This window comes from Hippoglossus hippoglossus, chromosome 7 (genome assembly GCF_009819705.1).
Source record: "Hippoglossus hippoglossus isolate fHipHip1 chromosome 7, fHipHip1.pri, whole genome shotgun sequence".
NCBI classification, from domain to species: Eukaryota; Metazoa; Chordata; class Actinopteri; order Pleuronectiformes; family Pleuronectidae; genus Hippoglossus; species Hippoglossus hippoglossus.
In genome coordinates, this window is record NC_047157.1 from 17533610 (window position 1) to 17548722 (window position 15113).

At 42.6% G+C, this 15113-nt stretch overlaps 1 protein-coding gene across 4 annotated transcripts in view; it reads left to right on the forward strand.

Moving 5' to 3' along the window:
- The first annotated feature begins 9192 nt into the window (after positions 1-9192).
- Positions 9193-15113, forward strand: part of kcnd3 (potassium voltage-gated channel, Shal-related subfamily, member 3) — a 97311-nt gene continuing 91390 nt past the window's right edge. Inside the window, exons 1-3 of one of the 4 annotated variants that reach the window (XM_034591896.1) lie at positions 9193-9352; positions 9484-9602; positions 10462-11638. In XM_034591896.1, the coding sequence (XP_034447787.1) occupies positions 10539-11638 (1100 nt within the window). In that variant the 5' untranslated portion in view covers positions 9193-9352; positions 9484-9602; positions 10462-10538. Of the gene's footprint in view, positions 9603-10410; positions 11639-15113 lie in introns of all 4 variants that reach the window. The other 3 variants (XM_034591898.1, XM_034591895.1, XM_034591894.1) reach the window with 3 other exon arrangements.

A 15113-nucleotide genomic window follows, 5' to 3' on the forward strand; every position in this document is an offset into this window, starting at 1 on the left:
GTGTGGCTGTTGTGGTTTTGTCGTGACTTATTGGTGAGTTGGCTTTTGCATTCATGTTTTCCCTTTATTCGCTTGTGTGAGATGTCTCGGCCACAGTATTTTTCTGATCCCAAAAAATTACCCATGAAGTCATATTTTTACAGATTTTGACTTTTGTGTAGTCACAGTAATATCTGATCAAATGTTAAAAAAAATACCACATTAATCTGAACTGGAAAATCTGTAAAGCATTGTCATTCTAAATAACATGTCAAGAAGTGATGTTTATGAGACAAAGAGTGATTGTTTATTATTATTAGAAATGATCACTCTTTGTCTCTGTGTGTCAGTTCACCCGGATGAAGGCATAAGCCGATACGCATTGGTGTATTTTAATATTTCAAGCCCATTGAAATAAAGCCCTTTCACACTTCTCAAACCACTTTGAGTGCCAGGACCTGGATTCTTCATTCCATTATTTAAGTTTGCCATAAGTTTTCCTCAAATTTTTGACATGTATTCCCTTCCATGAGCACCAGTGGTTTGAGGGACACCAGTAGTGCTCCTGCCGCCTCTCTCTTATACTACATAACATGCTCAAACAAAATTAATTGCTTAATACAGGTAATGGGAATGTGTTTTTAGAGGTATGCCATCAATAACTACAGTGCTAGAGAAGTGAAAATTTTCACATATTGTTTTTGCTTCATGAAAAGTTAGGGGAGAATAAAAGTCCTTATGATTCATGATCTAGATACTATGAATGTCTGTGCTGAATTTTTTCTCTCAAACAGTTGTTAAGCTATAGGGAAACAAAGTGACCAACGCCTTTGCCATTAGAGCTGGAGTGGCTTAAAAGATAAAGTTAGAAGTCAGTTCACAGGCTTACTTGTTGTTTTACCATCAAATATTGACAAAGAAATAGTAAAGACTGAAGCCAGTGTCAGAGCCCTTGTATTATTCCAGCACTACCTGAAGGTGTAAACCTTTTAAATGGTAAGTGGACCATTTTCACAACCAAGTGCTTTTCAGTACAAGTCACATTCAGCCATTCACACTGCGCTACTTTATGCTAAACACTCCGTCAGCACAGCCATCAGAGTAAATCTTGATGTTTAGTATCTTGCCCATGGACATTTCTGAATGCAGACCGGAGGGGCAGGGCATCGACCACCATCCTTGTGGTTAGTGGACGACCCGCTCTACCCCCTGAGCCACAACTGCCCTTTAACAGTTTTGAATTATATACCGACCGTCTCCCCTTTTAGACCCATCAAAGAATTTGTATGAATGATCGGTGAAAAGGTGTTAAGATTGAAAGTAGATAAAAATCCCTTGTATTTAATTCCTGACCTTGTACAGTAAAGTGCGCTGCCTGTCATATGGATGTGAGTGTGAGTGTGAGTGTGTGTGTGTGTGTGTGTGTGTGTGTGTGCGTGCGTGCGTGTGTGTGTGTGTGTGTGCTGCGTGCGTGCGTGTGTGCGTGTTGCTCTGAAAAGGTGAACTGAGTGTGTGTCCCTCTGGCTCTGTGTTCAACACTGACTGTGAGTGATTAAAGGGAATGTGTGTCTGTTCAATGTAAATGTGGTGCTAGGGCTGTGACAGGTAGATGGCTGCTCAGTCCCATGAGGACATTTATACGTGGAAGACACAGTCCTGAACAACCTCCACTGTCAGGCCGCGATAATGTGCACAGGCAAATATTCAAAATGCATAGTAAAACATTTCATTTCCTTTACTCTAATAGCACAAGCACGTCGGTCAAATTCTTTGCATGTTTACTGCACATAGACTTATGTGGATATATGTGACATGCTGTTTTGCTATGTCATACAATCGTAATGTTCCGTATCCTGCTTAGGAGACTCTTCTTCTGCTATTCAGCTGTGGATTTTTGTCACCCCATAGCAATGCAGAGTTACGGTTCATTAGAAGTTCAAAAACATAAAGTTGCTTATCAGAGAAAGTGCACCTTTTCCTCCTTGGGGGATGCGCTTCAGTGGCATTAGGGTTTCCAGATTTCATGGATTTTATTAGGTACACTATGTAGAGTTATGTGCAGGTGGGTTTAATGCAGTCGGGGTGGAGATCATCTCCATATTTCTTTCAGATGAAGGTGGATTGTCCCATTCAGCTGAAGGGTGAACAGTAGAGTAGCGGAGGGGAGACTGCTTCTAGTACTTTTCAGGCAACGTGTGCAACAGCTGCAGTGATTTTGTTGAGGTTTTAAACCCACGTTCTTGACACGGTGCTCATACCTGGAGAGAACACCCCTGTGTGCCTCCATCAATCACAGCCATGGGGCAGGAGGCTCAGGGCACAGAAGGACTACAACTCCGATGTAGCTGCAGTCAACTGAGGAGACACTGGAGGACAAGCATGTGGTCATGGCCCGTCGTCAACGCAGCCCAGATCTGCATAAGTGATTGGACACATGATGAATGAACCCATTCCTCGTTTTTCATTTAGATACCAGTGTGTGATTTAATGAATAATTCTTAATCTTATATCTTGCTTAAGATATTCAGTAAGAAAAAAGCTTGTGTTCATATCCATAATGTATTTTAAATCATGTTCTGGTTGCATTATAATACATTCATCAAACTCCTAATAGGATGGGCCATAATGATGTGTGAGCAACACTTCAAAATCAATTAAAGATGCTTTCTTTCACCATGTCAGCATTTATGGTCTCTGGAAGTTTAAGGCATGGTGTCAATTTTTAAAAAAAAACACATTACTCTCCTGAGGCAATGACAGAGTAAGAAAAATGAAGCTACCGCCCAGTTTTATGCTCTGTTTATCAACAGGACATTTTGTGATAATTAATTTTTGGGCATAAAGGATACACAAACCTGTCCTTTTTGTAGGTTATTCAACTGGCTGGTTTCAAATGAGTGGCCTTCACAACAGACCACTTCATCAACAGAACTGGCAGGAGAAAGATTAAAAGGCACAAGCAAAAATGTGCGAAGTTGAAAACATGGTACAGGTGTGAAAGAGGTTTTTTAATATTTAATACTTGATTTATGAAACACCAAGCTGTTAGACTTTGTTGATGAATTTAGGTTTCTGTGATGAAACAAATGCAGAGAATCCTGACAACATGCTCCTGCATGGCCTGCTGTGTGTTTACAGGGAGGCCAAGTGTGTGTAGGTGCTAGACTTTCTGTGAGTCAGTATATGTCTAGAATATCAACAACCTCTTTACACTTCTGACTGCTGCGGCCCGAGGAGCAGAGTGATGAAAGAGAAAATTGGGAATAGACAGTCAGAGGCGAGTTTCAGGGCTTTTCTCCCAGCGTCCCCGTCTGCGGGTGAAATTTATCCTCCAGCCTGTATGCTCAATGCAAACTCAGCGTTAGCTCTTACATAATGCAGACATGAGCACAGCGGAATTAAATCTATATGAGCAGTATCACAAATTCCTTTTATTGGCACAGTCATAAAATTTATGTTTGAGCTGCAACAAATTTTCAGCTCTGAGTCACAGCGCTTGAATGACAAGGGGAAATTCAGCAGTGCCTTTCCTAAAATGAGCATGATATACAATCAGATGAAAAGTTGATTTAAGTCGGAGTATAAGAGTATATAAAGATCCTGGTCTGGAAACACTGCTCCCGTGCTCCCTTGGTGAGAGCCAACGCAGTTTGGGCATCAGTCGACAAAGTGTGACAAGTCACAGGGTTGGACTGGTTGCAGGATCTGCTGTCTTAGTCTATCCGTGCGCTGGAAAGGGGCCAAAAGCACATCTATGACCGCCCCCCCCCCCCCCCCCCCCACCCTCCTCCTCCCTCTTTCCTCGGGCCTGACTGCCTCCCTGAACAGTAGACAAAGGGGCTGCCAAGTCAGAGCTTGGCACACCAAGGATAAACTCCACCACAGTCACAGACTAAATCCCCCGATGGAAGATTTCAGATACCTAATGGGGATTAGACAAAATAGGGATGCAGGTTTGTGGGCAATAGTTGAATTCAAGCAAACAAACAAATGCACGACGAGGGAAATGTCATAACAAAAGCTTCTGAGTTTACTCATGTGCCGAAAGTGCATACGAGGGAAACAGGGATTGCGAATTTGAATACATTGTTGTGTGTGTGTGTGTGTGTGTGTGTGTGTGTGTGTGTGTGTGTGTGTGTGTGTGTGTGTGTGTGTGTGTGTGTGTGTGTGTGTGTGTGTGTGTGTGTGTGTGAGTGCCTGTCAGCTTCGAGTTGGCCATCAGCAGTCAGGAGTCAGCAGCGATATCAAGGCAACAGCAGCGAGAGCGATATAGGAGGGAAATTAATTGTCACCTTTAGCCCGGCATTTCGCTCAGTAAACTGTGCTCTTTGGGGCCACCGAGGACACTTTAAGTCACATCTTTCACAGTCGAGGTTAAGAGTTGCTCCAAGACACCAATGCATACAAACCACACCAGGTCGGGAACAGCGTTATCTGTTTAGATGCCACAGGCACTCTTGAGACTGTCCTGTAAAACAATCAAAAAGTGGTCTGTGCCAGCAGCTTATTACAACCTATAGTTAAGGATTTTGGCCAACCTCTAGCCGCTGTAGTAATGAAAGTCAGGTGATGTAGTATATATATGGACAATACCCGTGTCAGGAGGTGAATGGGACTTTCACACAGGAGAAAACTGTTTATTTCCTGTTTTTGTGTCTTTTAACCATTACTGTTCTGCAGTCTCCTCTAACCTTGAGGTCGATATTTTAACCCATACCATGATCTTTCCCTAAACCCAACCCAGTTGCATTTGTTCCTAAACCTTAACAAACCATGACTGTGTTATAAGCTTAACCATGTGTTTATAGCTGTAACCACGACGATGAAGATCTGATAAATCTGCCATCATAAACAACCTGTCATTTGGGTTGGAGGTCACATAAATTATGTTTAACATGTTCATAAGAATACAAAGCAGATCATTAAATACTGTAATAATGACATAATGACTGATCTACCTGTTGAGTACTGTGTGTATACTTGTGCTGTGTGTGCACAAGAGTGCGGTTCGGCCGCATTTTTCTGTCTGACCCCGAGAGAAAAGTAACTGAATCCGAACCGAACCCGACAGGCATTTTGTTTTTTGTGTCGATCTGGACCCGAGACCAATACAGTTAATACAAGTTGTGTTACCCTGTCCCCAACACACATGGTTATTGCTTTGTTTTCCCGATTATTGACATGTTCAGTGTAAAAAAATCAGCCCAGCCAACGAGACCGACCTGAACACAAACACCATTTTAGATTTTAATCCCTACCCAGCATGCACCTGGTCAGGACTCAATAGGTTACAGTGGGTCCCAACGGGCCCAACAAGCTCTAGTCAGGTATCCCCACTGTAGTGTGCATATGACGATTTGTATTTATGTATTGTAACATGAAAAATCAAAACAGAGAAATTGACCAAGCCAGAAAGAAGTTAAAATTGTATTTGTGTACAAAGCCTGGATTGTTTTTGTTGGAAAAAATTTACTCTTATCAGTTTTTTAGTTCGCAAATCTGCTGGACTTTAATGATGGGTTGGACCAGCATTATACAGAAAAAACACATTTCTCATTTTCACCTATAGATAAATGAGATGATAGACACCACTCTTATATTTTTAAAGGGAATATGTAGCGAGAGCCAGCGTACAGTTAGCTTAGCTAAGCCTAAAAACTGAAAACCAGGTGAAAGACTTGGCCAAGCTTTGTTCAAAGGTTATAAAACATCTCCTTACAAGCACTTGCTCCCAAACATGTTTAATCAGTGTTATTTTAAGGTTTTTTTTACAGATAGGCCCCCAACACACAAGCTTCAAAGTGTATGCTAAGCTAACTGACTGCTGTAACTTCAAGCACCATCGGACAGAGAGGATTGAGAATTTTTTTTCATCAGTGTCGTGTCTCCAGATAATTACAGAGGGCAACTGACCATGAAATGCAACCCACCTTGTGACATTATTCATTACTGACATTTGCATTATTGGAATCGCTCACAAGGTTGAAAATGGAACAGTGTCTGTGGGCATGCAGAGTGTGTCTCTGTGTTTATGTGTTTGAGAGATCATGCCTGTGTGTGACTTGGTGTGTCTGTATGTTGGTCCTACGATATACTGCTATATTTCCAGGGTGTACCCCACCTCTCACCCAATGTCAACATGGACTAATTTCAGCCCCCCTGCCAGCCTCAAAGGAGAAGCGGTACAGATAATGGATGGATGAATAGAGGGCCTTAACTGACTCACTAAAGGTTCCTTCAAAACAAGCAGCAGCACTTGGACGTTTGATCACACATTGTGGATGATCTGATAACCCTATTGCACACACTGTTATACACCTGTGCAGATGGTGCATTAGAAAATGACCGCAGTCTCTACTCCTTGGGTGTTAAGAGGTAGCCGTAGCAAGTGAACAAGCAGCACTGTGATTTATCATCTCTAATAAGTATCTTGTGTTACTAATCATCTCGGTTAACATGTGTGACGCCGAGGAGTCGAGGTGCAAAAACCTATTTTGCAAGGAAAGCTTCATTAATTTTACATATTTAATGTTAATTATGCAACATCTAAGGCTTTTTATTCTAATCTGCTTTTTATGTCCTATGTCTTTACCTTTCTTTTAATTAAAGGTTCAGTGTGTAAGAATTAGGTGAAAGGGATCTTTGGGCAGAAATTGAATATAAGATAATCCTAGTGATGTTTTCACTAGTGTTTCATCTAAATTGTACAAATTGCTGTTTTCTTTTCCCTCGAGTGAGGCTTTTACATTTAAATGCTTTATATTTACATAATAGCGGGTCCTCTCTACGGAGGCCACCATGTTTTTTACAGTAGCCCAGACTGGACAAACTAAATACCTTTTGAGTTTTTATGACTCCCACAGGTTATCTTTTGTGTTGGAAGGGGAGGGTAAGTTGCGGTGAATACAACATATTGTATTGAGGCAGGGAAATAGGAGGAGTAGAGGATTCTGCATTGTGTAAGTTAATAGGAAAACCTTTAAAGATACAAGTGATAATTAGATATTTCCCTGTATACTGCCTCTTGATATGTTTACTATGAGTTCTAATGAATAATTCTAACATTTATATGCCAGGAAGGAGCACAGGAAGGTAAAGATTATCATGCAGAGTGCAGGGAGAAGATGCAGGAGTGTAAATTCAGCTCCAAATAACCATGAAATTAACAGATATTTACACTACTGTCAGGAAAAGTGTTGTGGTTAGGTTCTCTTTTTCTCATCTGTGTCGTAAACAGCTGAATGGCACATGGTGGTTCTGTGGGGGGGTGAACATTTATGTCTTTTACAGTTATGAGATAAGCATATGCGTTGCAGTCTGTGTGTGAACCCATTGGTATTCTGGTGGAATATATATATCAGAGGGATAGGATCCCTGTTGACTCAATTAGAGCTGTATATTGTTCTTTAAACCATTGGCTAATGTGGGGACACTGCTGAGTGTGAATATAAATGACCATATATTATTCTTCTGAGAGCATGAACTTAAGCATCAATGGCAGCTTCCCATACTGCAGACTTGATTGACGTGTTTCAGTAATGCACTGAAAGAGTCAAACTGGATCGACTCCTGTTTATCAATTAGTATAAAAGGAACCAACCACATACAATAACAGTCTATATCACTCGCCCGTAGGAGAGCATACAGTAACTTTACAGTATTTTGTGGTATAGGACTGTATGGACTCAGTGAGCCTTCTTGGATCTTTTACTTACTGTACATACTGCACCTGCTTCTCGTCAGAGCAGACAGCGATTGCTCTGAGATCTTTTCCACCGAAGCCCTTTTGTTTTACTTTGCTTTCATGAGTAAACTTGCACGTAGAGATGATTACCAGACTCCCCAGACCCCTGAAAAGAATGCAAACAAAAAAATGTCAAGCTCAATCTCTGCCCACTGAAGAGATACAGCAAAAATATTATTTTAGACCTTTTTTTATTCTTGATTACTGTGTGGGTGGATAAATATTGTCATGTCTGCTGGAGCTCATGGTCTCTGTTAATATACATATATATATATATATATATATATATATATATATATATATATATATATATATATATATATATATATATATATATATATGCTTTATACTGAATAAAGTATTGTGTCTGGCATCCAGTGTGTCTCTCTTACCAAGACCCGACCTATACCCAAATATACTCAGTCCATAGGGTCAGACAGGACATTGGGTTTCTGCCACAAGTCTTGGTTCTGCGTGTCAATATATTGATAACCTGTGGATCCAAATGATCCAAACATTTTTCTAAATCATCAGCCTATTTAAAAGATTTACATTACATTTTGGAATTGATTTGGATATATAATTGGGCAAATTGTTTAGCCCATCTCCTATCTATCTACTGTTTCCCTCAGCTGGGCGGTTCATTGATTCCAATGTTTAAGTCTGTTTTGGTTTACTGTTTATTTTGAATCAGATCCACTAATATTTCGACTGTTCCGATTGGGTCTCTCTTCTTTTAAAATTGATTTACGCAGATTGGACTTGGACAGGTATTTTACTGATCCATTTTGCTTTTCAACCTCAGAGTTATACTGGCTTTCAATGACCGACTGGTGTGCTCTTCATACCATCAAATGACTTTTCATTTGCTCAGCACCACATGACTGAATCGGGTGAAGACAGATGAGCCTTTATCAGCTAAAGTACCATGACATTCCTGTCAAGGGACTTAAAAAACAAAAGCTAAACTGGAGTAAATATTGGAACATATGGGCAGAAAACACTCTATATATATTGTTGTTTCATAACTGCAGTTTGGGAGACTAAAAGACAATATGCTGAATCAATTTTGGAGCAGGTGTGACTTGTTTTCGCTGCCTCCAAGTGGCTGAAAAATAAAGTTTTGTTAGTAGTTGAAGACCAAGGGGCCCTTGTTTGAGGTTTGAGGGGCTCCTGGAAATTTTTTGGCTACGCCTCTGTGGGGAGGGGTAGAACATATACTGTGGTAATGTTGGCGATTTGATTTGGAGCTAGAACAGAAAACCCCATGAATGGTTGAATGTAGTTTATTTGTTGTTGCTGGATGAGGAGAGGATGTGCAGGGGGGGAGGGCATTTTTTATTTTGGTTTATTTTTTTTTTTTACTTCAGTGACTGACACCGTGCGCAAAACGTCGTGCGTCCTCATTGAGGTTTTCCCATTAATGCGCACAGAGAGAGAGAGGGAGAGAGAGAGGGAGAGAAAGAGAGAGAGGAGAGAGAGAGAGAGAGCTCCTCCTCCTCCTCCTCCGTCTCTTCCCAACACTCATCCCAAACACGGCGGGGTAAGACGGTCTCTCCGCGGCGGAGTCCTCTCATCACTGCCCCCCCCCCCCCCTCGCATCATGGGAGCTGAATTAAAGCGGCTGTGGTACGTACTCCGGTACTTTTCCGCCGTCCCCTCCTCAGCGGCAGCACCGGCGGCAGTCCTCTGATGTTCTTCTGCCCCTCGTCACATAACTTCTGTCCTGGCGTTTTTTTTTTATTCCTTCATAATTCCAGACACGCTGTCAGAAATAACCCGACCTCCGACCTGAGAACTAAACTGCTCCGGAAAAAGAAGAAGAAGAAGGAGCGCGTGTGGGGTTTTTCTGTTTGTTTGGATGGAGAATTAGGAACCGGTGAGTTGACACAGTGAAGCGAGAGAAAAAAGCAGATGACAGTGTTTGTTGTTTGTGTCGCTTTCGATTGGTCCATCTTGAGGCTCAAGTTGCTGATTTGCCTTCCAGAGGGACAAATAAAGCTGGTTGAGGATGAGGTTTCGTGTAACCTCATTTGGCATCGCGAGTTTCATCCGGATAACCACAAACGAGTCTCTGTAATCCTGCGTAAAACAGCTGCATCTGCACTTGTCTAGTTTGAACTCAACAGGTTTTGGATCTCTCGTTGAATCTCTCGTTGAATCTCTCTCTCTCTCTCTCTCTCTCTCTCTCTCTCTCTCTTATTTAAGAAGATTAAATCCTTGTAAATTGACAAAAATCTCCTAGTATACAGATTGTTTTGCAGTTTCTTTGCTTGCCTGCCTTCAGTTTTGTAACTGTAAATTGCTTTTTAGCTCGAACTCAATAGACGACAGGACCTGAGAAATATAGCCTTAAAGTAATTGTAGGGGTGATGATGCTTATTGGAAATCGCAGTTTGATCACATTAAAACTCACTGTATCGAGTAGAAATAAATTTCCTATCGTGCAATGTAAAGGTTTCTGGCTAAATTTGATGTTAAATTTTCATTTCGATGAAAGATACTTTTTTTGCTGTCTCAGCCTTATCAGATTCGTGCGGTTCAATTTTGACTTCACGCCAATTCCTTTTTTTCTTACTACGTCATTCGGTTTCTTTCTGTCCTTCAAACAGCTCAAATCCTCTTCCCTTGTTTTCTGTTTTCTGATCCACTGCTCTCACTCTCTTCCCCTGTCATGGTCATAATAGCACTTTTGTGCTCCATGTCCTCACAAACTCCCTCCCTCTCTATCTTTCTAGATGGTGAATGAGCTGAAGTCAAGCTGGTAGTGAAGGTGCTGGATTTGTTCCCCCCTACGCCCCAAGCCGGACACAGTATGGCGGGAGTAGCGGCATGGCTTCCCTTTGCCCGGGCGGCAGCTATCGGCTGGATGCCTGTGGCCAATTTGCCCATGCCAGTGGCGCCTGCTGAGAAGAGCAAGCGGCGGGATGAGCTTATCATTCTTAATGTTAGTGGACGGCGCTTCCAGACATGGAGGAACACGTTGGACCGCTATCCAGACACCCTGCTGGGCAGCTCAGAGAAGGAGTTCTTCTACAACGAGGAGACCAAAGAGTACTTCTTTGACCGGGACGCTGACTTGTTCCGCAGTGTGCTCAACTTCTACCGCACTGGCAAGCTCCACTACCCACGCTGCGAGTGCATCTCCTCTTATGATGAGGAGCTGGCGTTCTTTGGCATTCAGCCAGAGATCATTGGTGACTGCTGCTATGAAGAGTACAAGGACAGGAAGAGGGAGAATGCAGAACGTCTGATGGATGACCAGGAGGACAACAAGGACGCCAAGCTGCCCAACATGACCTGCAGGGAGACCATGTGGCGGGCTTTTGAGAACCCCCACACTTCCACCATGGCCCTAGTCTTCTACTATGTCACTGGCTTCTTCATCGCTGTGTCTGTCATCACCAATGTTGTGGAGACAGTCCCCTGCGGCACGGTTCCCAACCAGAAGGAAGTTCCATGTGGTGTACGCTACACTGTGGCCTTTTTCTGCATGGACACGGCCTGCGTTATGATTTTCACCGTGGAGTACCTGATGCGCTTATTTGCTGCGCCCAGCCGCTACCGATTCATGAGGTCGGTCATGAGCATCATTGATGTAGTGGCAATCTTGCCCTATTACATTGGCCTGGTGATGACTGACAATGAGGATGTGAGTGGCGCTTTTGTGACCCTCCGAGTTTTCCGCGTGTTCCGTATCTTTAAGTTCTCCCGTCACTCGCAGGGCCTGCGCATCCTGGGCTACACGCTGAAGAGCTGTGCCTCCGAGTTGGGCTTCCTGCTCTTCTCCCTCACTATGGCCATAATTATCTTTGCTACAGTTATGTTCTACGCAGAGAAGGGTTCAAGCTCCAGCAAATTCACCAGCATCCCAGCCTCCTTCTGGTACACCATTGTTACTATGACAACGCTCGGGTAAGAGCAGAGCACACACCTCTTTTATCTGCTTGCGAGTGCTGTGTCTGTGTGTGCGGATGTGTATTTGTAGTCACGTCTGTTATGGGTGAGTAAATGTTTGATTATGATTCGACTTGAAATGTGTGTCTGATGCTGTGGCCCAAAAACCTACAACTGCTTCAGGAGTCGGCGACACCCTTTCCAAGACATACTTTACAAACTTTGCATATCAGAGAAGAGGCTACAGAGAAATGGCAGATTTCAGTAGACTGTGTCCACTGTGTTTTCACAGCTGAGTATTCTTCTGGGGGCAAGACGAGCCATTAAGATCTTCTCTTTAGGTTAAGTCCGCACCATTGCCTGACCTTTTGTACATCACCTGTCAGAGGGATGAAGAGAGAAAGGCACATGAGAGAATGTAGAAATACAGAAATGGATAGAAAACACACAAACATAGATTCCAGCATTACTTTCATCTCTCTCTTGCCCTGTGGTTAGCTGGGATGCTTCTGAAACAGTGATTTAGCATTTTGAAAGCCTCCTCCTCCTCCTCCTCCTCCTCCTCCTTCACTCACTCTGTGTGAGACACACCAGTTGCTGGCCTTGAAAATGTTGTGCTTCTTTGTACAAAGGCTCTGACGCATAATATTGAAACGCTCTAAGTTTCTAAAGGTAGGTTGCTGGCTTGGAAGAACAGGTAGAGATAATAATTATTATAAATACACAATTTTCAAAGACATACATGTTTCTGTATGAGACCTGCAGCCCTGGGCTCTTGTTGTTGTTGTCATTGTTTCATGAATTGGCTTTGATTGATGCTTACAAGATGAACATGACAAGCGTTTTGGATGCATTGATTTCTTATGTCTCAAGACCTGTTTTCCCTCAATTTTACATCATCGTATGGTTCAACAGTCATTTTATGGCGGTGAGGGAAACCACACATACATCATAAATTCTTACACATTTCACACACAGCGCTCTGTGATGCGGCACTATTAGGCCTAATGGTAATGTGTTTTACGAGTGTCCCCTGTTGTGGATGTGTGACTCAGACTGAGAGGCTGACAAATTACAGCATCCTGCTAAATGTCAGAGTCATGGAGGCCATAAATGGCTCTGAGCTCATTGCTGTGACACACTTGGCACCCTGTCATCCCGCCCTGCCATTTACAACCAGCCCAGAAGATCTGGTGTTGAGCAGTTGTTTGGTTCTGGATTGATTGTTTGGTCCGTGGACCGTTGTATAGCCGCTGCCTTGTGGACAATAATGTGCCGTTCTCTGCTCCGCTGTGTGTTAAATCCGTGCAGCGGCTTGTGTCGCTCTCCATGCCGGCCCCGTATACTCCCTACACTGTCTCTCCCCACTGGGGTGATACCTGAGATGCTAAACCAGTCTCCTGTTGCTTTTACAGTAGGATTGCGGAAGAGGAGGGTTTGTGTGCATGTGTCTGTTTGTGTGTTGAGGGGGGGGGGGGGGGGGTAGTTGTTGAGTTTGGCCTCATCAATAAAGCAGGGACCAGAAGTGGGTGTCAGAGTGACTAATGATGTGGCCCACTGCATCTGCTGACTAATATAAACCTACCTGACATTCTGGTCTCTGCTCTCGGTTTTTACGTCATAAACACGCACCAAATCACATCCAAGCAGACCAACCATAAACATGATTGTCTTCATGCATTTGGGCATGTGTGAACACAAAGAGATGAATATTGTAGTGTATTTTTACAGGCATGCTTGTGATATGACCTTGGATGTATTTTTTGAGGGTCATCCAGTTCATGGACACGGACCGTGATTTCACATTCACACACGTTTTAAATGTTTTTTTACACTCTGCCCTCCAAAAACTTGCATTGGAATCAGAGCTACATGTGCAGCAATTTATGCTCATGTGACTCAATGAGATCGGCGCCAGTTGCCACAGAAGATGTTTTCCTTGACTTCTTGTCCTGCTGTCTAGGTGCCTCTGGGATTCATTTTTGTGCTGTTGAGAATGTGTTCGGCTTTGTTCTGCTCGGGGAGAATCTCATATCATCTGCACTCTCATGTTTAATTTACTGCTCACTTCTGAGCTTTAGCCCCAGTGTTTGTGCCGCACTGGGAGAAGTGCTATGATTTGATTGTGTGTCTTTGTGTGTGGCTGTGTATGTCGCATCATTGGTGGTTTGCCCTACCTTTGCCACGTACATGCTGCCCTGTCCAGTCCGCTGTGGCTTTTTTGATTGTTTTGTTTATCTACACAGTAATCCGGCCTCAATCAGAATCCCTAATCCCCTTCAGCAATAGGCAATGAAACACCAGGTGAATGTATTTTGAAGCGCAGCTCTCTTCTGTCTTCTCGTAAATCGCAGTTGCATTAGTGATAACAGTATGTTGGTAGAGAAGGGAAATGGAGACCCGGCTGAGAGGAGGGGGAGAAAATTAGGAAGAGAAAAAACACACAATAGGGAATCTATTTATTGCACCTGCTGTGTTGTGTTTGTCCTCAGTTGACTGCTTTGTTTGCATTTCAAAAAAGGTGGTAGTTTGGCCTGAGTCTCAGACATCAGAATCAGAATCAGAATTCAGAATCAGAATCAGAATCAGAATCAGAATTCATCTGTCCGTCTATGGTTTTAGAGGGATTTCTGACACTTGTATGAAAGCTTTTGTTGCACTTAACGTAACGAGTTGTCAACCTGTGTGTGTGTGTACACACACATGGGGGAGGAGAGGAGAGAAATGTGACCGTATATGACATCATAACACAGTAGAGACTCTCATGCTGAGCTGGAATGAAACAAGTGCACATGAATCAGGTAAATAACAGAAATTAAATATATATGGAAATTAAAGTCTTATTGGCAATGGTCCAGGAAACAATGATGTGAATATATAGTTGTTTCAAAGCTGACTGCAGCAGGACAGACTTGCACATGTTTTAGTGGCTTTGGTACAACAAGATAAGAGAGTAAAGTCCTCAAAAGTGGACCTGAGGGCTGTTCTGCTCTTTATGACTAACTAGAATGGCACTTAGTAGAGTGGGTACAACAATCCTGCACATATCTTGCTAGCTCTTAAAATAGAAAAATAAATGGAAAAAGGAAGTAGTCTGATAATCTGCAAAAAAATTTGCAAACCTATAACAACATAAATGTCTTTTTTTTTTACAACAAGACCCAGACAAGGACAATGTTTACATTAACACCAATACTCTGATCTAAACCTGATAAGACACTGCCAGGTAAACAGCATTTTCCGATTACCTTAACCCGAATAAGGACATACCCAGAATAAGCGATAATCAAGTGAAAAGATGTCGTGTTAGTAGTTGCATTAAGATGACATGTATTCATCATAAACACGTTATAACGTCCTAATGGAGTTTTCACAGCATTTTGCGACATCGACATACAGCTGTTTGGCGATACATACCCTGGATGTGAACACAATGGAGGAAAAAAACTAAAAATTAGAAAGGCATATTGGTACAGTAAACGATTTCAGTTTG